At 40.9% G+C, this 23,920-nt stretch overlaps 7 protein-coding genes across 7 annotated transcripts; 4 read left to right on the forward strand and 3 right to left on the reverse strand.

The window, feature by feature from the left end:
• Nucleotides 1–6,974: 6,974 nt before the first annotated feature.
• Nucleotides 6,975–10,150, forward strand: Aud_009043 (alanine--tRNA ligase; the record flags this gene model as incomplete). Its single annotated transcript, XM_043293906.1, has 6 exons — nucleotides 6,975–7,068; nucleotides 7,122–7,267; nucleotides 7,321–7,347; nucleotides 7,407–7,442; nucleotides 7,507–9,915; nucleotides 9,977–10,150. The coding sequence occupies 6 exons, from the start codon at nucleotides 6,975–6,977 to the stop codon at nucleotides 10,148–10,150; spliced, it is 2,886 nt and encodes a 961-aa protein (XP_043149841.1).
• Nucleotides 10,151–10,345: 195 nt separating this feature from the next.
• cyp3 (putative peptidyl-prolyl cis-trans isomerase) lies at nucleotides 10,346–10,905 on the reverse strand (the record flags this gene model as incomplete). The annotated part of the gene is made up of 3 exons (XM_043293907.1): nucleotides 10,346–10,537; nucleotides 10,588–10,725; nucleotides 10,783–10,905. 3 exons carry the CDS (start codon nucleotides 10,903–10,905, stop codon nucleotides 10,346–10,348), a joined length of 453 nt encoding a protein of 150 aa, XP_043149842.1.
• A 1,453-nt stretch (nucleotides 10,906–12,358) lies between these two features.
• On the forward strand, nucleotides 12,359–13,731 carry Aud_009045 (E3 ubiquitin-protein ligase RNF103; the record flags this gene model as incomplete). The annotated part of the gene is made up of 2 exons (XM_043293908.1): nucleotides 12,359–12,495; nucleotides 12,561–13,731. 2 exons carry the CDS (start codon nucleotides 12,359–12,361, stop codon nucleotides 13,729–13,731), a joined length of 1,308 nt encoding a protein of 435 aa, XP_043149843.1.
• A 584-nt stretch (nucleotides 13,732–14,315) lies between these two features.
• Nucleotides 14,316–15,758, reverse strand: Aud_009046 (DUF3844 domain-containing protein; the record flags this gene model as incomplete). Its single annotated transcript, XM_043293909.1, has 4 exons — nucleotides 14,316–14,915; nucleotides 14,968–15,108; nucleotides 15,186–15,367; nucleotides 15,434–15,758. 4 exons carry the CDS (start codon nucleotides 15,756–15,758, stop codon nucleotides 14,316–14,318), a joined length of 1,248 nt encoding a protein of 415 aa, XP_043149844.1.
• Nucleotides 15,759–16,243: 485 nt separating this feature from the next.
• Nucleotides 16,244–17,648, forward strand: Aud_009047 (uncharacterized protein; the record flags this gene model as incomplete). Its single annotated transcript, XM_043293910.1, has 4 exons — nucleotides 16,244–16,368; nucleotides 16,448–16,761; nucleotides 16,814–16,955; nucleotides 17,012–17,648. 4 exons carry the CDS (start codon nucleotides 16,244–16,246, stop codon nucleotides 17,646–17,648), a joined length of 1,218 nt encoding a protein of 405 aa, XP_043149845.1.
• A 1,436-nt stretch (nucleotides 17,649–19,084) lies between these two features.
• Nucleotides 19,085–19,507, reverse strand: Aud_009048 (cyclin-dependent protein kinase regulatory subunit CKS1; the record flags this gene model as incomplete). Its single annotated transcript, XM_043293911.1, has 3 exons — nucleotides 19,085–19,147; nucleotides 19,211–19,355; nucleotides 19,404–19,507. 3 exons carry the CDS (start codon nucleotides 19,505–19,507, stop codon nucleotides 19,085–19,087), a joined length of 312 nt encoding a protein of 103 aa, XP_043149846.1.
• Nucleotides 19,508–21,255: 1,748 nt separating this feature from the next.
• On the forward strand, nucleotides 21,256–23,535 carry hscA (putative Hsp70 chaperone (HscA); the record flags this gene model as incomplete). The annotated part of the gene is made up of 7 exons (XM_043293912.1): nucleotides 21,256–21,298; nucleotides 21,417–21,467; nucleotides 21,530–21,656; nucleotides 21,728–21,893; nucleotides 21,957–22,664; nucleotides 22,725–23,205; nucleotides 23,267–23,535. 7 exons carry the CDS (start codon nucleotides 21,256–21,258, stop codon nucleotides 23,533–23,535), a joined length of 1,845 nt encoding a protein of 614 aa, XP_043149847.1.
• Nucleotides 23,536–23,920: the final 385 nt, after the last annotated feature.

The following is a 23,920-nucleotide window of genomic DNA, read 5'->3' on the forward strand; positions in this document are numbered from 1 at the left end:
TTATAAATTATATAATATTAGCTCTAAATATTAATAGTAATTCATAAAAATATTGATATCTTATATACTCTAGGAAGAGCAGGCTTCTTAACTAATATACTCTATTAGATATACTAGTACATACTTAATGTAGATATCTATTCTACCCTAACTAACCCTAGAATTACTAAGCTACCTTTTTTACCATTATTGATTTTTATAAGTAGAGATAATAGTAGAATTAGTATGATATTATAATAATAGATATAATTATTAATAAGTTATAATAGTATTTCTATATTTATCTTATAGAATTTATTAATAATATATCTTATATATAATACGAAGTTAACGTAATTTTTAAGTCCATAAGATATTTTCTTTATATTTATATTAATAACTTTATCTTATATAGAAAGATATTTATTAAATATAAGTAATATCCCTCAGAGTTTCTCTCCAGATATACTAAGATATAGATTACTCTTAGTCTAGAGAGAATTTTATAGATTTTTTATTAGTCTAATTACTAAATTAGAATATATCTTCCCTTAGAATAATAATAGCAAAAGATAAGCTAGCTACTATCACAAAACTTAAGGTTTTAGTAATATTAGTAGATTTTAATATATATATTAGACTAACTAGTTAGATATCATCTTATATTCTATATTATTCTATAATTTCTATCTCTATAGAATTAAAATATAGCTACTAAAGCATAATCTAATAAAAAATAAAGTATATTAGTGTTATATAAAGAGAGCCCCTTCAGATAATATTATAAATAAGAAGTATAAATCCTTTAGCTACTTATAAAATTATCTAAATAGTTGCGAAATACTTATAGACTAAAATATAGATTAATCCTTATGTATTAATATAAATTTATCAAAGCGATCTTAGCTATAGAGTAGTAATATTTTATATCTAATTAGGTATTTCTAATAACCCTATATTTTAGCTAGACTAGGACTACTTAAAAGGACCTTTACCTAAAATTATTATCTTAATTATATCATTAAGTTATACCTTAATAAAAATAAATTACTAGTTAACTAAGCTTATAAAGTATTGGCCTTATCTAGGTGCTATATAAGATAAGATATATAGTAGATACTTATAAAGTAGATATTTATATCTATACTAATTATACTATAATAGTTTATGATTATATAGACTAGCATTTCTATCCTATTAACCTGTGATATCAATCAGTATGTATGACTTTAATGATGTCTATGAGAGTGTGCAGAGGTTATTTAGTAAATATTATTAATATATATATAACTATATAGACCCTTACATTCATTCCTTTATAGCTTAGATAGAACTATAAAAAGGGGCTAGGATCCCTTAATATTAGTAGGACATATATAGGGTAGCTGCTGGCCTACCCCCTACCCTTATATGATTTAGAGACTCTACACCCTCTGCAATGAATGATTATTCCACTAGTTATTTAGAACCACTATCTAATAAGCTTATCTAAATCTACATAGATTTAACTATATCTCTTATTACTTATAAACCATTGTAAATAGCATCTAGCTAGAAAGCTATATTCGCATGAACTTCTACTAATAACCTAGTTAACTAATAATTAGGTTGATTATAGATGGGATCCTTTAACTATAATAAGATAACTAAGATATCCTTATACTACTCTTACTAAATATATCTTTAAATCCTAATAGTCTAGCTAACTTAATAACTTATACAGTTATACCCTAGAGAAGATAGCTAAGATAAGTGCTACTACTCTTATTACTACTAGTATCACTATAATAGATAATAATAAGAAAAAATAATAAAAATAATAAAAAATCTAATAGATAGAAGAAGCTTAAGCACTAATATAAAACTTAAAACATAATATATTTATATTTATTCTCTTAGTGGAAGTATAATATTAATTTTATAGCTATAACTAATTACTAAACCACCACTCCTAGTACTAAAATTTAACTACGATGATAGGCCTATAATAATTTTAATAATTATCATAGGCTATCTTTATTTATTCTTAGAATCCTAAGATCATTTTATACAACTAGCTTATATCCTAGTACATATCAAGTTTAAGATAGCTAAGCTACAGTATAAATTCTATAGTTTTACTAGATAAAGTATAGCTATATTAAACTACTACCTAATAGTTAAATTGAAAGATAATCTTAAATATTTAGAAAAAGCTAGAAAAGAATACTATATCTAACTTCTTAGTTTATTAAATAAGGCTAGTAATAATTATAATATAAAAATAGTTATATATTAATAACTTAAAATTAATAAAGATAATGAATAGCTTATCTAATAGATATGAAGAATAGAGATAGTAGATATATTATTTTTTATATTAGTAATTTACTTGATCTTAATTAGAGATTTACTTACTCTTAGTAATAGCTAAATTAGAATAGAATCTTATTAGTCCTAGGTTAGGAAATAAAATATATGATAATTATTAACAAGTTTAATAAAGTTATTTTTAAGAAGGTTAAAGTAGCTAAAGGAATAATATAAAAAAGAAGAGTACTATACTATATTAACTTTAATAATAATAGTTATCATAGATAGGAGTTACGTAATTATTTATTACTATATAAAGATTAGGTTATATTATACTATGCTAGCTAGGCTAAGTAAAAGATATAATAATATACTTTATATATATAAAATCCTATTAATATCCTAGATAATATATCAGATAGTTAAACTAGCTAAAGTCCCTACTAAATCACCAGATTAAACAAAGATAAAGATACCTTAAAATACCCTTAGGGAAGACTACTATTGGAATATTCGTATTCGCAGTGGACGTGGAGCCTTCGAAGTGTGCGAGGGTAGGGGGTAGGCCAGCGGCCGCCCCGTACATGTCCCGCCAACTTTGAGGGGTTCCAGTCTCCTTTTATATTTCGACCTGAGCTAAGAAGGAATGTAAGGTCTAACTAGCTATGTATAAACAATGACAGCTACCAAATATCGTAAATTTTAAGTATTTATTATACTATAAAGATATTTAATATACCTAAATCTACCTCTATAGCTACCTTAATAGATACTAATATTAAATTAAATAATATACTAATAGCTACTAACCTCCTATATAGAAAGAATTATTAGTAAGATAGATACTATCTAGGGATCTACATAGAGTGCCCCCTAGGCTATCTTATATATAAGAAATAGTAAATATCCTTCTCTAGGTAGATAATCCCTCTAGATTTAAATCTATTAGTAAGAACTTAGTATCTACCTTTTTTAATTAGTATAAGGAGATTAAAACTTAATATACTTAATAATATAATTATATCTAAGCTTAATATAAGGATCTAAAGATTATTAAAGATAGTTTAACTATCTATAATAGATTTAAATATAATATAGTATCTTCTATAAAGATATCTATAACTTTAATAAAATAGGCTTTATAATAGACTTAATTATAATTACTAAGATAGTAATAAGAGCTAATATATCTAGAAGGCCTTATCTTATTTAACTAGATAATTATGAATAGATTATAATAATTAAATATATTAATATTAATAGCTAGGTACTCCTTCTTATATAATCTTTAAAGAGAAGGTTTATATTAAGAGATAATATTAAGATTATATTTTATTACTAAATTAGAGAATTAAAGTTAGTTAAAATAGATAGATAATAGATAAGATAGATCTTTAATAACTTTAAAAGGTCCTTATTCTTATAATAATTAGCTATATAATTAGAAGATATTATCTTCTTATTTTATATAGCTATAGAAGTTATCTAATATCTAGCTTTAATAAAGTCTATAAGAATAATAATATTATTATTATTTATATATCTATCTATTCTTCTTATCTCTTATAACTACTGGATATTAGTAATTCTAGCCCTTTAAAGTATACTTATAGAGGCCTTATTAAGTAAAAGATATACTTAGGATATAACTATATTAATAAGTTTAACTTCCTTAAAGTATATTTAGTAGCTTATCTAGAGGACTTTATACCTCTAAATATTTAAAATAGCTTTATAGTAGCTAGAATCTACCCTTTAAAGCTAGAATAGGTGCTTAAGAAGCTAAATATCTATATCTTAATATCTACCCTCCCTCTAAGCTATATATTAACTAACTTATCTTAGCTTACTATATCTTATATACTTCTTTATCTAGATACTTCTAACTCTACCTCTATAAACCCCATAAAATAGGCTAGTTATTCATAGATTAATAGTATTAAATAGAGACTAAAGGTAACTATAGTAGTTCTATTTCTTATATGATATAGTCTTTCTTCATAGTTATATTAGAGGTTTATACTATAACTTCTTTACTATATAGTATCTAAATTAATTAGTAGTTAACTTCCTTTGTTATACTATAATAATCTAGACTTCTTATTAATAATTTACCTACTATACCCTATAGATATATAATAATATACCCTATAGATATATATTAAGTAGGAGTAGCTATAAGATAAATACTAATAATTAGAATATGTATAGATTATAGCTATTCTCTTAGTAAACCTATATATAGGGTTTAAGCTAGGTAGGGGAGGATATAATTCTATATTCTAATTAGTAGTAGAGTTGCATTCAGTCTGAGTTTAGGCAAGTCCAAACCTAGTTAGAACCAAACTGCTGCAATTTCAAGTCTAAATTCTAGAAATCAGAACCAAACCTGATCCATTCTGATTTAGTTTAAGTTTAACCATAGAAAACTACTACTAGGCCTAGCTAGGCTATTACTAATTAACTATAGTTAGATTTAGTTTGGTTTAGTTTTAATTTATATAATCCAAATAGATTAATTTTAATAATTTCTAGAATTTAATTTCTCCTATATTAGGCACCTATCAAACATGCTTATATAAAATATATAGTAATTATTATTAGACTAATCTAAATCTAAAATATTAATTTAATGTCTATAGGATTAAATATAATTAAAAGTCATTCTTTAACCATAGTGATTATTAAAGATTAATATATATATATACCTACTACTACTTTTATACTAATCTATAATAGAAATAATTATTCCCTTATATCCTACTAACTACTGGATATTTTAAATTAATATTTTACATCTAGATAGACTAGATACTAGGCTATCTAGTGATCTTAATATTTTTAGAGAAATCCTAGGAATTGGTAATTACTAAGTAAAATAGTAAGGTTTAGTTTAATCTGATCTAATAAAACCTTAAAAATTAAAAGTAATAGTTTTAACTAAACTTAAATTAGTTCCACCCTATAGAAACTGAAATTAGTGTAATTCCCTAGGCTAGGAACTAAACCCTTACTACTATAAGTTCAGTGAGGGTCAGATTTGATTTTAGCAGTTCAGTTATGCAACTCTACCCACTATCTTAATAAAAACTGATATTTTAATAATAAATCATAGAAAATCATATATTTCTTATATTATCTACTGTACTAAATGATATAAAATTCTGAAAATTCTAGAATTAAAAAGTACTAAGTTAGGGCTATCTTAGGATACTAATATTAATTATTTTATAGTCTATATCACTGGATTATTACTCTGTGTAAAATTATGGTAATAAATTTATATATTTAGCTACTATTCCTAAATTTATATAGAATATTAGCTCTCTAAATTATACTATCTAATATGCCTATTATACAGAGGTCTTTTTTTTTTTTTTTTTTTTTTTTTTTTTTTTTTTTATATATATATATATATATAAATATATATGGATATAGTAGAACTTGGTATTAGGGTGTAATATATAATCAGCCTTAAATTTCTAATTTTACTTGATTTTTGATCATTATATGTTTCATTAGGAATAATACAACCTCGAATATCCAGTTTAGTATGGGAAAATGCATTATCATTGAGATGTTAGTTTTCATTGAGATGGCGGGGTCATGCGTTGCGCGACCCCAAATACAAGGCTAAGTTTGACGAGGCCGAAACGTAGTAGGGGTCGAAAAATATACAAATCAAGGAGGTATCAACAACCACTATAAAAGCATACATCTCTAAGAAAAAGTCACATAATAAAATACAGAACTTATTGAATGGTATGATCTATCTCCATTACATCTTCATCAGCATTGCACACAAGATTCGACTTAACTTCTTTCACTATTTTCTCTGCAGACCTGCGCTGAGTCTGAGCTGCTCTCGCTCGTCTCCTGGACTCAAGGATGGCTCTCCGCACATAATCATCCTCCTCTGGAACGGTCAGAGATTTGGGATCTCTGTAGAGGACCAATTCGTTGTTCTGAGGTTGTGTATCAACAGTCAATAACTTCGGCAAAGACCCCAACTTGGCTCCAATTTCGGGCAAAAAGGTGATTGAGTACTCCTGAGCCTCAGAATCTGCTAGCTCAGAATCAAGATCATGAATGTATATTGTATGCTTAGTGTCATCCAACATCATCCGCTCAGTCGTATCAATTGAATTTGACTGAGTTGGAGATATACCCCCCCCACATATCTGAGGTGTGCCAACCAAACACGGTTCTAGATGGGATGAGAGTCTTAGTCAATGTAACGACTATATAGCGAAATTTGAATGCCGATAATGATGGATGATAGACTCAAAGTGTTACTGGACAAACATACCTATTTGCAGCAGTCCGAACTTCTTTGCCAGAGGTTGGTCACCATCAGGATCATTTTCTGCGGGACGCTTTTTCCCGCGCTGGGGTGCCTCAGTCATCAGGAACTCACACCACCAACCACCACCAAGATACGACATGCGCAAGAGAATATTATCGGTCAAGTGATCTTTTTGATATTAAGATCAGTCATTAGTATCCACTGTCTTTAGTCCGAGAAGGATCAAGGAATTATCGACCTTTACTTGATGCGAATTTCCAGAATTACAAGAAATGGGGATATGGCCTTGAGTCATCTGCCGTTACCGTTTAGGTCAAACCCCAGAAGATTCTACCACCTTCACACTACACATACCCCAGAACAAAATCAACACCGTACGAACTATCGACCCTTCAGAATGACTTCAGATTCCGAAGGCAGTCCACTCTGGACTGCCAAACGCGTTCGCGACACATTCCTTGATTATTTCAGACAGAATGGCCATACATTCGGTACGTATTTGGGGCTTCTCACGCGTCTTCATCAATCAACTAACAATGTTAAGTTCCATCTTCTCCTGTCGTACCCCTCTCGGATCCAACATTGCTTTTTACAAATGCTGGAATGAATCAGTTCAAGTCCATCTTCCTGGGCACCGTGGATCCGCATTCTGATTTTGCAAAACTGAAAAGCGCAGTGAATTCTCAGAAGGTCACTCTCTAACCCTCCTCGATATCAAACTGGTCACTAAAAATCAATGGCAGTGCATTCGTGCTGGCGGGAAGCACAATGTAAGTTAGACGCGTGATTCGAGAGGCGAGATAACAGAGTCTGATCAAAGTGAATACAGGATTTGGACGACGTGGGAAAGGACAGCTACCACCATGTGAGTCAAGTTTGCCATGATGAAGCAGCTCCGACGCTAACGAGGGATATTAATGATTGACTAGACTTTCTTCGAGATGCTCGGAAACTGGAGTTTTGGCGACTATTTCAAGGAAGATGCAATCCGGTACTCTTGGGAGCTTTTGACGAAGGTTTACGGTTTGGACCCTCAACGCCTCTATGTCACCTACTTTGAAGGTCACGAAGAGGGTGGACTCGAACCCGACCTAGAGGCAAAAGCTCTGTGGAGAGCTGCGGGTGTTCCAGAGGATCATATCCTTCCAGGAGACATGAAGGACAATTTCTGGGAAATGGGCGATCAGGGCCCTTGTGGGCCCTGTAGTGAGATTCATTATGATCGGATTGGCGGCCGCAATGCCGCTCATCTTGTCAATCAAGATGATCCCAACGTTCTTGAAATATGGAACAATGTGTTCATTCAGTATAATCGCGAGTCTGATCGGTCTTTGAGGCCTCTACCAAATAAGCACGTCGACACTGGAATGGGATTCGAGAGATTAGTCTCAGTGCTTCAGGACAAACCGTCAAATTATGATACGGACGTGTTCTCCCCCCTTTTCAATGCTATCAAGAACGTCACCGGAGCCCGGGAATATCGAGGAATGTTTGGTGCCGATGATTCTGATGGCATCGACACGGCTTATCGCGTTGTCGCAGATCACGTTAGAACATTGACTTTTGCCATCTCAGATGGCGTGACGCCGAACAGTGATGGTCGTGGATATGTTGTTCGACGTGTTCTGCGCCGGGGTGCTCGCTATGCTCGAAAGTACTTCCAGGTTGAGATTGGAAATTTCTTCTCGAAAATTGTCCCAACACTCGTTGAACAGCTCGGAGACATGTTCCCCGAGCTGAAGAAAAAGCAACACGATGTCATGGAAATATTGGATGAGGAAGAGATCTCGTTCGCCAAAACCTTAGATCGCGGTGAGCGACAGTTCGAGAACTATGCTCAGCAAGCAAAGATCAAAGGCGATGACAAGCTTCATGGTGCTGACGTTTGGCGCCTGTATGACACCTTCGGTTTCCCGGTTGACTTAACCCGTCTCATGGCGGAAGAGCGTGGGTTAAATATTGATGACCTCGAATTCGAAGAAGCGCGTTTGAGAGCCAAGGAGGCTAGTAAAGGACAGAAAAAGTCGGCAACAGGAACAGTCAAACTGGATGTTCATGACCTGGGAAAGCTGGAGAAAATGAATGACGTTCCCAAAACAGACGACAGCGCCAAATTCGGAAAGGGTAACATTACCGCTGAAATCAAAGCGATTTACCACGGAAAGAACTTCCATTCATCGACAGCGCAGATACCAGATGGGGACCAGATAGGCATCATTCTGGACCGCACGAACTTTTACGCTGAACAAGGTGGACAAGAGAACGATACCGGCAGAATCATTATCGACGGACTGGCTGAGCTAGAAGTTGGTGATGTTCAACTTTACGCTGGCTATGTCCTCCATACTGGCTTCATGAAGTACGGTTCTTTCTCAATCGGTGACGCTGTTCTGTGTGAGTACGATGAACTTCGTCGCTGGCCCATCCGAAATAATCATACGGGCACACACATCCTCAACTTTGCGCTCAGAAGAGTTCTTGGAGATTCTGTCGAGCAGAAGGGCTCCCTTGTTGCTGCTGAAAAACTCAGGTTTGATTTCTCTCACAAGTCTGCAGTCACAGAGAAAGAGTTAGAAAAAATCGAGGAAATATCGACTGAGTATATCCGCCAAAACTGTGATGTCTACTCTCAAGAAGTTCCTCTTGCAACTGCTCGCCAGATCTCAGGTGTTAGAGCTGTCTTTGGCGAGACGTACCCTGATCCCGTCCGGGTCGTTTCTGTTGGTGTGGAGGTGGAAGAGATATTGAAGAATGTGGAAGATCCTCGCTGGCTTGAAGTCAGCATAGAATTTTGTGGCGGAACTCACGTCCAGAAGACAGGAGACATTAAGGACCTAATCATCCTGGAAGAAAACGGCATTGCTAAGGGAATTCGTCGGATCATTGCCGTGACTGGGGAGGACGCCCATGAAGTACAGCGAGTTGCCAAAGAATTCGAGAGGCGGCTAGATCGCCTGGATGCAATGGCTTTGGGGCCGCAGAAAGAACAGGAAGCCAAGCAGATACAAGTTGAACTAAACCAACTCTCGGTCTCTGCAGTCCAGAAATCTCGTTTTCGAGAGCGCTTTGCATCTATTAACAAGCAAGTCATTGACGGACAAAAAGCGCAACAGAAACTTGAGGCCAAGAAGGCGCTTGAGGCGATCATTTCATATTTCGAATCCCCGGCGAACGAAGGGAAGACCTGTTTGGTGACCAGGCTTCCAATTTCTGCGAACGCGAAAGCCGTGAGCGAGTCGTTAAACTATGTTAAGTCCAAGTTACAAGATAAGACAGTCTACGTCCTAGCCGCCGATTCGGAACAGGGTCGCGTTGCTCATGGTTGCTACGTTTCAAAGGTGAGTCTTCCCTCGTGTTCATCAACCGGAAGTCAATGTCTCATAAGATCTTCCATCGTAGGCATTGCTTGACCAAGGGGCCTCAGCCAACGACTTGGCCGCAGTTGTTTCTAGCGCTGTCGGAGGGAAAGCTGGTGGGAAGGGTTCGACATCTATCGGCAATGGCGTGCATCCGGACAAGGTTGAGGATGCAATTGCATTGGCTTCTGATTACTTGGCAAAGTTCAAGCTTTGATGGTTCTGTGCGACTGAGTTTCGCTGTCTTGTTTTGCCCCTGCAATGGTGAACCTGAACCTTGAGGTTTAGATGCCCTTACCCTCGAGCTTGAAACAAACTGTATATGAAACCAGGTTGAGTACGAGCTAATCATTTTTATGGTTATCATCCTATTTTAGGATATGAAAAAGCACGCACTTAGAGCAGAACACCCTCACATCTCTCCGCATTGTGTAATGATCACATCTTGGCTTGGCTTATCCCTAATTGTGCGTGTGTTTTCGATCATCCGCACGATATCCATGCCATCCACTACCTGCCCAAACACAACATGCTTCCCATTCAAGAATGGAGTCGCTGTAGTTGTTATGAAGAACTGGCAGCCATTTGTATTTGGCCCAGAGTTCTGTAGCACTCAGCACCATCCGCAATTCAACAGTATCCGGGTCAACTTACAGCCATACTTAACAGACCCCCACGATCATGCTTCAGAACAAAGTTCTCGTCTGGAAATTTGGGGCTACCATAAATGGTACAGGATCCTGTTCCATCTCCATTGACAAAATCGCCTCCTTGTATCATAAAATCTTTGATCTTGAAAGCGGTTTCGGATCAGCTTTCTGCGCCGACACGAAGGAACTGTAGACGTACTACTCGGTGAAACCTGCTGTTTTTGTATCCTTGGGGCTTTCCTTGGGAGTTTTTGCTTTCACCCGTGCAGAATCTGCGGAAATTTTCGGCTGTCTTAGGAGTGACATCTGCGAATAGCTCCATTTTTATGCGACCTAGCGGCTCGCCTATTGCGACTGTCAGTTACGGGATCATGGTAGATAGAGATTTGAATCTGATCGACCGTGATAATTTAAATATGCTAACAAGCATGTCAAGGGGACACAATGGCTGGGTGCAAGTAATAACACCTTCACATTCTGGTATAAGCTGAGATAAAACCAGGTACTGTAAGCTCACCTCCTAGGGTAATGTCGAAAAAAACGATTGGATTGGTGGTCCTCGTTGGGTCTGAATGAATATCTTCCATTTTGATGTGATGAAAACACGACCTGGTGAATACCAGACAATTACTGATATTTTTGGTTTAAAGTGGTAGTAAACCTACATATTTTTCTGTTGGTGGTGATTTAGTACTATGGATTAGGTATGACAAGAAGTAACCTGTATCGAGTATTCCTACGGACTACACCAAAAAAAGTGTAAAAAAAGAAAACAAGGAGAGGAAGAAAAACACTAGGAAGGAAAGACCTTTCCCTCTTGAAAAGGGAAATGTACATTCTAATATTCTTCATTACTATAGAGAGCCACCAGTCATACATATCGAACTATATTGTCCCTGGTAACTACTGAGGTGCCTGAAGCATCCATTTCTAATGTACCTTATAGAAAGGAAGGACACTTCTATTTAATTATGTACAGGTCACAGCAGTCCCTCCCCGGCTTTCTCTCCCTCCTCTTCATGTTGAGGCACTTATATAGGTAGGTGAGAACAGCATCATACAGTATAGTCTATGAAGTCTAATAGCTATAAATGTCTATTAACAACCTGGTCCTTACCGGTCGTAATAATGAGATGCAGAGCATGACTTAAGGAATGTATATAAATTAATAAGTCTTTTACTCATACTGTATATTTCTTCTGTGCCTGAAAGGAATGTTTCCATCCTTCTCATTTCCTTAAGCTTATATATGTGTCAGAGACCTCGTGACCCAAACTACATTTGACTAGCATCTCCGTTAATTCTGTTTCTGCGAAACATGGTACCCTTAAACAGCCCAACACGGAAACCGGGACAACCTTGGAGAGTATGAGAACATACAGAGGGATCCAGCGCGAAACAGAGAAGGTCAAGAAGGACGATAGAGAAGAACCATTCAGCAAGTTGACCTAAACACAGCATGTTTAGTGATGACTCCCCGGGTGCACAGCTTTAAGTGTAACTGGAGTCATACGCTCCCCCCCAGATGAGTGGATATACACAATCGCCATCTACAAAAGCATCATTCTCCTTCAAGGTCTTTATACTCACTTGAAGTGTCTTGAAAGAACTGAAATCTTACTCGCCAGCGACCTACGTGTCTTTGACCGGTCAATGAATAAACAATCGGAGTGGTCTCTCCCTCCCACCTTTCAATAGGTTCATTTGCTTTTGTTAAGTGACCGATACTGCATTGCCAACATCAGTCCTGCAATTGTGGCCTCTTACACTCAAAGATGTCCTCCACAAGCCCTGTTCCTCCTTCGGGCTCCACAAACAGCGATCGAGCTGCTGATTCCAGTTCAAGCCCTACGAGTTCACCACTATTGTTCTTTGTTGCCCTTGGATTCGGGGTCGTCTTCACGAATCTATGGTATGTTCAGAGAGGCATTGTCTGCACTTCGTGCGCATGGATTCATATCTGAGGTTTGTTGCTAGGATCATCGTTGGTGTCAAGTATTGCTTTCGATATAATCAACGGAATCGCCAGCTACGAAACGAAGAAACGGGAGAACCAATAGACTTGGTTACTATGCCCCGTACGCATAGACGAAGAAGGGAAAAGAAGTTGATGACCATGGACGAAGTTAATCTGCGGTTTCCACTCACAAAGTACAAGGCATGGAGGTCGACGCGGGCAAACGCCAACATTCCGACCGCAGAGGCAATATCCGCAGCCGACAGTCTACACAGTCCAAACATTAAGAACGGCACTTTGGTCGTAGATACCAGTGTACCGCCATCCTTAGTGAAACCTGCATCGACGGATAGCCAGCGGCAGATTGGGTCCGCCATCGCACAGCCTTCAACAGTTCCACCAGATACTGGAACACAATTCGCTCAATTAAACGAAAAGACCGATGGTCGTCCAGTTTTTGCTGATTGCACGCACAATCGTGAGGTAACAAGGTATACCAACCATGAGATGAAACACGTACATGATCAGGACGGTTGTGAATACCATGGGTTGGAAGACATCGGAGACGCTGATCATCCCATTCGGACTGCAACACCGGCCGAGCTTCATCCCACTCCCGGAGACTCCTGTGCAATATGCCTTGATGCGATAGAGGATGACGATGACATACGGGGGCTGACGTGCGGTCATGCTTTCCACGCATCCTGCGTTGACCCATGGTTGACAAGTCGGAGGGCCTGCTGTCCACTCTGCAAAGCAGATTACTTCACTCCTAAACCTCGCTCTGATCCTGCGGCAGAGCGTACGAGCACGGATCGCCATAGTATGGTGGGAATGCATGCTCCTAGCCGACCGCGGCCTGTCTTTATAGGATGGCGATCGAATCTCTTTCGTCGAACAACGATATTGCCTCAGCGACTCATGCAACGCGGGGGAATTCCGCCATCGCAGCTGTCGGGTGCACTCAATGTCGATTCGTCCATGGCGCACAATGCATCTGACATGAGGTCAGAAAACTCCAGACCTCAGCTCCGGGGATCATGGCGGCTGTTCCCTCGTTTTCGCAACTCTCTCCGACTTCCGCCCTCAAGTTGGCACCGTGCACCGAGGAATGCGGGTACGGCCATAGGTGTTTCTCAACCGAGTGACAGTCGGAGTCCTGCAGAAGTCGAAGCAGGCTTACGTTCTTAAAACGCAGCTAGTCATATCGTACGCAGGGCGAAATGCTCCTCGACTCTACTTGATTGATGAACGTCTTTGCTTGAATTATGGCGAGTCCCGAAATTCGCCTCAACAGTGGTCAATGCCCCCGGTATGGTTTTATCCATGAGTGGACTCAAAGAGTCACTCAGATACTCTTTTTGCCTTCTCCCCCCATATACTTCATTCTGTCCGCCCTGGATGGCGTCGATCAACATCTTGTCTCAAAGAGACTAGGCCCGTTCCAAGGGCCGCTGAGATTTGCTTCAGCGAAACAATTGCTCATGTGCATGGATTTGTTTCTCCTTTAGGCCTTCGTTTTTACCAAATAATGTTGGTAGTCTTCAATGTAGGTATTAGCAGGTCAGACCCTGAGGATCTCGGAGAATCTGACAGTTTAGTCTCACAAGAAAAGAAAAAAAAAAAAAAGGAAGCGCCAAAATAACAGTTTCAAAGCCACATCATAGCAAACATGGCAGCACCACAGCTTTGTGTAGTGAACACTGGCACAGCATCGCCCCCAACCAAATATCTCGCAGCAACACTCATAGGGTCAACCCGTCTTCTAGAAATTCTTATCCCTGTGCTTTCGTGGGTCCAACCCCAGCACTGATGACGCCCGGCAGGTCATCTTGCCCAACCCTGAATAACATTCCAATAGCACCGCCCAGCGCCATTATTACCATGATGCTAACAGTTGCTAAAAGGAAAAAGGGAGAGCTGATATCTTGCTTTTCACAAGCCGCTCCACCCCATCGGATAATCTGGGTCGTACCATCCTCTTTTCTGATGGTTGTTGCCTGGCATTTGCATACAAAACAGTCATTGTTGGTAAGTCCACTCTTTGACTCCGACTTCCTATAACAAGCCCCATGTCCTGAACAGCCGCCCGTTGCTTCGTTACAAGATGAATTGGTGACATGGCAGGTTGGATTCGGAGATGTTGAGCCGGGCGACTGCCTTCTCAACAATGACGGAGATACCATGTCAATCTGTAAGGATTTGGCGTCATGGTTACCACGACGTCTTGGGCTTTGCGGCATTCGGGAATTTTGGGAGTCTGGCATGAATATAACAGTCACTGCTGTACCATTCGAAGACAGCGAATGGAGATCACTCATAAGAGATTTCAGCAAGCCAAGCAGTTCTGCGTGACGTACTGATCCGGAGAAAGACTGCAATGTCTGTCAAATACAAGAGCACTGATAGGTATAGGCGAAGGAGTACCTTGAATGATAACCTCAAGATCAAGGGGTCTTGATCGTTAACCCATGATTCTAAGATATTTACGTACTCAGGTAGTTGTTGGCCAAATGCGTGCGCCACTGGCTTGAAAGCGGACGCGTTAGGTAGGCAAGATAGGAGTGTCTAGGGTTAATCGCAAGTCAGTTCGAATACCTCTTTAATGCAGCCCGCGCCAGCAATCGATATCGGGTTTCGACTACCTGCACATTCTCCTGTTTCCTTTCCTTGCTGTCAAGGTACTTCAGGCAATATCCATCGGCTGTTCCAGCATCATCTTCCGATTCGCCATCGATGTTCCAGTTGAGGGGATTGTTATGCAAAAACGTAGCTCGAGAGTCACAGTGGACTAGGCCTTGCTTGTATTCCTCTTGGATGGAAGATTCTACCGAGATAATTATTGAAAAATGAGTGGTTGCTTCACAGTATCAGTATGTCTGGAAAGACCTACCAATGACAGGGTCTAGCCCATGCAGAATAATCAAACTGGATCTCAAGTCCTGGTCATCAGTTGAAGTACCGAACAACGACGGCTGCATTCCTCCATATCTATCCAAAATCTCAACAATACCTCGGTCAACTGTCCTGAGGGCTGCTGTGGTCGAGGACCTGATTCGATAACTCAGGAGTCGTCGGGCAGTATCATTTGATAGAAACGGAATCTCTGAGCCTTCTGCATTGGCGCTTGAATCTAGTGCGAAGATGGATGCATCTGGATTGCTGATAACCAATGTAAACGTCGCTGACAGAGCCAAAAAACCAAGATACTTGTGCATGTTGATTGATAAACCTGGACAAAAGATCATGGGCTGATTCCTCCAGATCCGCTACCTAGATCGGCGTACTCGGTTTTGGCAGCTACGTCCAGCCTCCTAGCTAGGTTAGCACGACCTCAGGTACTCTACATGACGAGTTAATCACGTGCAGGAGTGATCAGATCAGACACCTTAAAACTCAAGTTGAGTAGGTTTTATCGGTTTTATCTCCGATTCCTAACCAGAGCTCCTGCGGCTGACATTGACAATTTATCGCTTTAATTGACCCAGCAGTCTGTGTAAACCCTCAGTATCTAACATTTTTTTTTTTTTTTACTCCTCCACCTCTCCAGCCCACCTCCCACTTTAATATTTTTCTTTGTAAGGGACATATATCCAGCGAAACTTCATGACGTTTCTGTCCAAATCGAAGATCACAATCAGTTGCCATCCCTATCCTTGAGTATGATCTTCGGCTTAGAGAGACCGCGCCAAAATCATACCAGATGTTCCGAATGAGACCACGGCTCTTTCCTTTTCGAATACCCTTTCGTGCCAGTCATTCTTTTTCCCAGAGCGATGCCAACAACGTCAATGTTCGCCATGTGAGATTCAAACGACCTTGGTTTAAGTGTGTAGACCGCCACCCCTTTGCGGTGCCTTGCACGGCATACAACCTGTTTTTTGCTCAAATTGACCTGAGTCGCCAGAAAGTTTGTTACTACATGTCTGCTATATGGGACCGCATTTCATGTATGGGGTTCTTATGTCCTCGGGGAATACGACAAGATGCTTGAAAGCGCACCGGATGAGGCTCTTCCCGAGAAAGACTTTCCAGAAAAGAAGATTATGGCCACTGAACGAACTGTGAGCCGTCCGGAGGAGGCTGCTACCTCAGATCCTTTTTTCATTCCTTTGGGTTGGCCGCGCCTGCGTGAAGGCAAGTTCTATTCCTCGTCGGACCCGGAGTGGAGAGAGTTCGTTCGTATGTCTCGGGATGGCAAGAAGCTCGAGTCGTTGAAAGGTATCTCCCAGCTAGTGTAATAACCCTTTCGAAGTAATGCTTACTCGCCCAGATGACCTAGCAACCATAGCTCTGCGCAATGCATCCGCATCAAACATACTTCTTCAACTTCTTGGTGGACCGCTGACCATAACTGGTTTCTGGCTCGTTCACCACTTCCCGTCTCGTGCCCCACCTGAATATGCATTGTCAGGGTACGTCATATCAAAGGCAACATAATGCCACATACTAATATACTCATTATCGTCAGGTTAGAAATAGCTGATACTGAAATTTCGTTGGCTGTGAGACCAGTGTCCTCCGATACCGGTGATCGTATCCGAAAATGCATGAAGCCTCTCTTTGTGGCACTTGCTGCAAGAGACGCGTATCTTGTCTTAATGAAAAGACAACTTTCGCGCATCGGTTTTCAGGTATCTGATAAAATTCAAGTTGGTACTGATTCACTGGTCATGCCGCCATCCGGGACCGGGTTTACAGGGCTCATTGACGGTTCCCCTGGTTATCACAAAACGGGGTCTCAACTATCTTTTGCCGATGAGCCCCATGGGAGAGTAACACAGCAAAACAACCCATGGCTAAATCCCTCGTCAGTTCTATCCTCTCTTCAATGGTTACCACTGCCGAATTTAGGCCCCGAGTCGGATTTGCGTGCGGCTGCAGGAGCTTTTAAATGGCGGTTAAATGATTGCTGGGCTCGCGAGTTGCGCACTCCCCGCCGCGGCACCTTCTTTATCGTCGGTCCAGTTGGTCTCAAAGGCCCCAAAGGATTCTGTAGGGTCGAGGTTCGGGGCGAGTACGACCCGTCGACTTCTCGCTGGACGCAGGTTTCTATGCAACTCAAAGACTTGAATATCTTCAAGCAGAGAGCTCTTGGTAGCCGATGAACAGTGTCCGACAATTATTCATGCTCACTGCATCCTTACTGCTATGCTCACTCTAACCAAGACGTTCATAAAATTACTTGAGTTGTTAAGCATGGACTGAGAGTGGCCACGTCGGCCAATTACCTTCAGACGTGCAGAAAATGACTTTGTGATTCAAGGTGTTTATGATCTATACCAAGCCTTACAGATGATCAAGGGTCTTCTTTCTTGGAAGCGCGGGGAAGCATAATATAGGGACGACAAAGGCCTTCCAGGATTGGTGCCAAGCATACGGCTTGAGCATAAGTATCATGAAAGAACTTGGGAGCACAGCTGCTAGATAGATCCAGAGTAGTGCAAGTAGTCGATTCCGTAGGGCTTGCAAGGGTCTTGATAATGCCACGTATAGATATTCCAGCAACAAATTTTCACGACATCTTTCGCATTCTCAGGCTGTCAATTAGATGCATGCGTACCCAAGGAAGCAGATGATCATTCACAGTTCTCCTTGCTTCGGGGACGCGGTGTAACGCTCAGAACTCGGCCTTTCACAAAGTTTAGCGCCATACCCGGCAGCATCGTTTCTAAAAATCTACGGAACAGCCGCCATAGCTTTGAGGATCGAGTTCGACACACGCGGGTTTTAATTACCGAAATCTGGTTATACGCAAATCGAATACGCGAGCGCACAAGAGAGCACCTGCGCGAGAGGAAGCATACCTGCCATTCTTCACTTGAATGAGCAGAGAGCGTGAAGAAGCAAGTCTGATATTTTGGGCAATCGAAAATCGGCAATAGGTCGCTGTTAGTATGAAGTTGCTCATGGGGCAAGGGTTATTCATTATGCCAAAGCCATGTGCAAATGTCTAGTGCGGCAACATATAGATTGATCGTGCGATTGATATCCATTTCTCCAATCCCGGGTGTAAAGGCAGGAAACTCCAGCTATCTTCCATAAGCTCGAATGGGTCTGACATCATGATCTAGGTGATTGACAAGCCCAGAATCAGCAGCAAATTCGCGACTACCAGAGGGGGCGGTGATTGCCCAGAAACGTAGCTGAAATTTCTTGCAATCACACGAAGTCAAGCCGCGTGTCACGGGCATCGCACCAGGATGTAGAAGGGCAAGGAGAAAGAGAAAAAGAAAAGCAAAAGGTTTCAGCGTACGTTGGTATCAATAATCTCACTCATGTGCGACAGCCAGAGCGATTTTTCATTTCCATGGCTCACACGGTGTATAACCATTGTTGCCCTGCCCTGGAATAACCTTCCTTGTTGTAATACCCTTAGCTTAGACCGAACTGTGCGCCCGTCACTGCTTAAAGTGAGATCAATTGGGCTCGCAATATGTATCTATCAATTACCATAGTCACTGGGAAACCGGAGGTTGATAATTCAGGGGCCGCCTAAGAAGCCATCAGTTCATCGTAGAATACTTCATGCATCATCAAGTGCTTACTTAAAAAGGAGGATATGTGGCTCTGGCTCATGGACCTCGTAATGTTCCCACCCCAGACTCTAGACAAACAAGATTAGCCTCAGTGTGGCAGAACGCGAGTTTCGCAGTGCACTTCGTAGTACCTGAGTGATACCGAGTGCCCTCCATTCCTCCTCCCATAGCAATTTCAGCGTTCCTTTTGAGCTATCGAAATAGTCGGCGGGAATCTTCTTCAGCATATTTTTAGGGAGCTGAACATGTCGGTACTCAAACTGGTCGTCAGAATACCTGTGCCTGTCAATTCGGCCCTTATGTACATGGGTCAGATGCTCGTACCTCGCTGAGTAGTGTATGGAGTCAATGAATTCCTCAAGCCTCTCTCTTTCGGATTCCAACAGAAGGCGGGGCTTTTTATTCCTCCTGCTTAAATCGATATCCATCTGGAGAAGTGCGGAATTTGGATCGGTAGATTGAGATTTCAAAATATCGGCCTGACCGTCATTTAGCACCTTACTCGGGATCTGGCTTTGTTTCCAGAGAGGCCATATGCCATAGAGTTACTGGGGTAGAATTCTGTTGATGTGCGCAGGGGACACGTACAAATTTGGGCTTCTAAACTTTGATTGGAGCCAGCTTAATGGAGCTCGTGCGTTGATAATAATTGTAGCGAGAGTTGACTCTTAATTTCCAGTAATGACTGTGGTCAAGAGCTGCTATTAAGGTTTCAGAACCACAGGTGGTATGGATCTGGCAAATGGGTTTATAGTTAATATATTATTACTGACCAGGTTAAAGAAAAATCCAGTTAAGATAACGCAGGACAATAACTTGGTTGCTCGGTGTGGGACTCTGAGAAGCACCCTTCTGATAATAAGCACTTGCTATTGTGCGTTAGAATTAAAGTATGAGACGTGACTCAGGAAGGCTACAGAACTGCAAATTTCATTTACGTCCTCTCTGACAGGATTCTCTGTATCTTCCTTCGAGTAGTACGCTTCCTAAGGCCGCAATAAATTGTACTTAGTAGCTGTGGAGGCCCAGATAGTAGACAAAACATCTTAAAAAAACCATGCCTCTCTCTGAAAGATTTAGCTCTACTTAAGTTTCCGAAAAAGTATTAAAAGAGAGGATGTCATGGAATGTTTTTCTCCCTAACGTCAGCTTTTATTATTCCAATCGAGCCTCCCTCTCATCATAGGATGTAGGACTTGGTCATGACTTAGTAGCTCCGAGGGGTACTAGGTATAATGGTGTTGTGCTCTACAGGGTGCCAACTGCCGCTAAAGGTACAATGTACAGGACATGGGAGTAGTGGTTGTTATACATATGTAGGTAGCTAACAGCCAAGTCTTTATAGTACGACTTTTGGGGGCAGCGTAAATGCCGGCTGTCCTAAATACGACGCCAGAGTTGATTCCTACCTTTATCAATTATCTTTCTTCCTCTTTGGTAAAGACGTCCATACACTGTGGATATCCCGCTTTTCTTTGTCTAAGGTACCTAACCATCCTCAAGCACTCTGTAATATACTTGATCGAGTCTTTTAAGGCACTGCCTTATCTATAATAACATCGATTGGATAATATAAAATTGCCTTTCCATCACGCTTGCACAGTCTCATACTCCTATCTTCAAGCAAGAGGTTTTGGTAGCAAGAGAGGTTAAGTAGTAACTTGAATGTGGTCACAAGCTGCAGAGGGCATCGAAAAATACGAACTAGACCATATTCAGGACCCAATGAATCTTTTAAATAGTAGACATTGAATCTATTCACGTACTACAGAGTATGTATTAGAACAATAGCTCAGATCTCAATAAGTATTTGCCATTGGTACTTGACAAAATTGACTGAAAATTTTTATAGTCTCGGTAATGGTTGAGATTACTATAACCATGGCCGTTGACATTCGAATCTTCTTCTCTAACCATGGGGCTGAATTGGGGAAAAGAGGGAAAAGAAAAGTCGGCGGGAGGCGAAATAGAAAAGAAAATTGGAAAAAAAAAATTGAAAAAGGCGAAGTGGGTTCGGAGTTAAAAGATCAACCGCTCCCACACTGACCCTTCGTTCAATTTTCTTATCCTCTCTCCCCCCCAAACTCTTCCTACCTCCTCTTAGGTGCTCTCAATTCATATTCTGCATTTTTCTTCAATTTTTCTTTGTTGATATTCAGTGCGAATTGAAAGCAATATGTCGGACGAAGTCTACGAAGGCGCCATCGGTATCGACCTTGGTAAGGCATCTGATTTTTTTTTCGTTCTTTCTTATTTTTTTTCTTTATTAAGAATTCACCCATCTACCGTAACACGCTCTTCACGAAGAAATTGAGTTTTGCTAATGCATTCGTCCAGGCACAACCTACTCCTGCGTCGCCAACTATGAAGGCACCAACGTTGAGATCAGTATGTTTTTCGAAGGCACCAGATTCGGCAGGAATAGGCACTGACTTAGACTCATCCTACAGTTGCCAACGAGCAGGGTAGTTACACAACCCCGTCATTCGTTTCCTTCACCGAGAAAGAGCGCTTGATTGGTGAGGCAGCCAAGAACCAGGCGGCTATGAATCCGAAGAACACCATTTTCGATATCAAGTGAGTGAGGACCTAGCAAGTCTTGCATTGTCTACCTCTCCCATTTAAGCTTCTTTTATTTACAAACCTAGGCGTCTCATTGGTCGGCGTTATGAAGATCCCATTGTGAAGAAGGATATCGAGTCGTGGCCTTTCAAGGTTGTTGACCAGGGCGGCAACCCTGTTGTCGAGGTTGAATATCTTGGTGAAACCAAGACGTTTTCTCCCCAGGAAATCTCTTCTATGGTCTTGATGAAGGTATACCGCCGATCTACCTAATATATCCTTCTCGTGCATCGTTGACATGTTTTGATTCGATAGATGAAAGAAGTCGCAGAGACCAAGCTTGGAAAGAAGGTCGAGAAGGCTGTCATCACCGTGCCAGCTTATTTCAACGATAACCAACGTCAGGCGACGAAGGATGCTGGTGCCATTGCCGGTTTGAATGTTCTCCGCATCATCAATGAGCCCACTGCTGCCGCTATCGCCTATGGACTCGGCTCCGGAAGGTCTGAAAAGGAACGTAATGTCCTGATCTATGATCTTGGTGGAGGCACTTTCGATGTGTCTCTTCTCAACATCCAAGGAGGTGTTTTCACTGTTAAGGCCACAGCCGGTGATACTCATCTCGGTGGACAAGATTTTGACACTAACCTCCTTGAACACTTCAAGAAGGAATTCCAGAAGAAGACTGGAAAGGATCTTTCAGGCGATGCCAGGGCTCTTCGCCGTTTGAGAACGGCATGCGAGCGTGCCAAGCGTACACTGTCTAACGCCACACAGACTTCTGTTGAGATTGACTCTTTGTTCGATGGAGAGGATTTCAACTCGTCTATCACTCGTGCCCGCTTTGAGGATCTCAACGCTAAGTCTTTCTCTGGCACCCTCGAGCCAGTGCAACAAGTTCTCAAGGACTCTGGCCTGGAGAAGAGCCAGGTTGATGAGATTGTGCTCGTCGGTGGCTCCACTCGTATCCCTCGGATCCAGAAGCTCCTCAGTGACTTCTTCGACGGCAAGAAGCTTGAGAAGGTCAGTTGACATCAATCCTTCAACGTTGCCGGTTGTGTCCTCAAGCTAACCTTGGTGTAGAGCATTAACCCAGATGAGGCCGTAGCTTATGGTGCCGCTGTGCAAGCTGGCATTCTTTCTGGTAAGGCCACCTCGGCTGACACTCAGGACTTGCTCCTTCTGGATGTCGTTCCCCTTTCCCTTGGTGTTGCCATGGAGGGCAATATTTTCGCCCCCGTTGTTGCCCGCGGTCAAACCGTCCCCACTATCAAGAAGCGCACCTTTACGACTGTTGTAGACAACCAGACAACCGTTCAGTTCCCAGTTTATCAGGGTGAGCGCACGAACTGTGCAGACAACACTTCCCTGGGCGAGTTTACTCTTGCTCCTATCCCTCCCATGAAGGCTGGCGAGGCCGCTCTCGAAGTTGTTTTCGAGGTCGATGTCAACGGTATCCTTAAGGTCACCGCTACGGAGAAGTCTTCTGGCCGTAGCGCCAACATTACTATCTCCAACGCCGTCGGCAAGCTCTCCACCACGGAAATTGAGCAGATGATTGATGGTATGTTAACTGCGTTGTCTCGCTGTGTCCTTTAAAAGAAGCAAATCTAACATTGCTATAGACGCTGCCAAATTCAAGTCGAGCGACGAGGCCTTTACGAAGAAATTTGAGTCTCGTCAGCAGCTCGAATCTTACATTTCTCGCGTTGAAGAGATCATCTCAGACCCTACCATGTCCCTGAAGCTCAAGCGCGGCAACAAGGAAAAGATCGAGTCTGCACTGAGTGACGCTATGGCTCAACTTGAGATTGAAGATTCTGCCCCTGAGGATTTCAAGAAGAAGGAACTCGCGCTCAAGAGACTCATCACCAAGGCTATGGCCACCCGGTAATCTGAATGCTACGAACTTTCTTGAGTTGTTATCACTCAGTCACTCGTCTCGTTCTCTACCTCGGTATTACCGTTCCCTGCGGATGTCTTTCCTTGCGATTTGGAGAGATCAAAATTTGTCTCTAGGGCTTGTTACAACCATATCCAACGATCCATGTACGGAAATGTCGGAAATGTGCTCTATTTCTCCTCCGTTTTCTTTTTTCACTTTTCATGTCTTGTGTCCCTTGATTTGGTGCACATTATCTAAAAGTTCATTCTAGATTAGATGAAATCCGTCCGGGGAAGAAATTAATGATTTGATGAGCCTAGTACTTCTATCGAATTTAATATTTGTTTTTTGGCTTAGACATATGGTAGACATCATAGGTGATGTCAAAAGCTAT

Source organism: Aspergillus udagawae (assembly GCF_001078395.1).
Source record: "Aspergillus udagawae IFM 46973 DNA, scaffold_7, whole genome shotgun sequence".
Lineage (NCBI taxonomy): Eukaryota > Fungi > Ascomycota > Eurotiomycetes > Eurotiales > Aspergillaceae > Aspergillus > Aspergillus udagawae.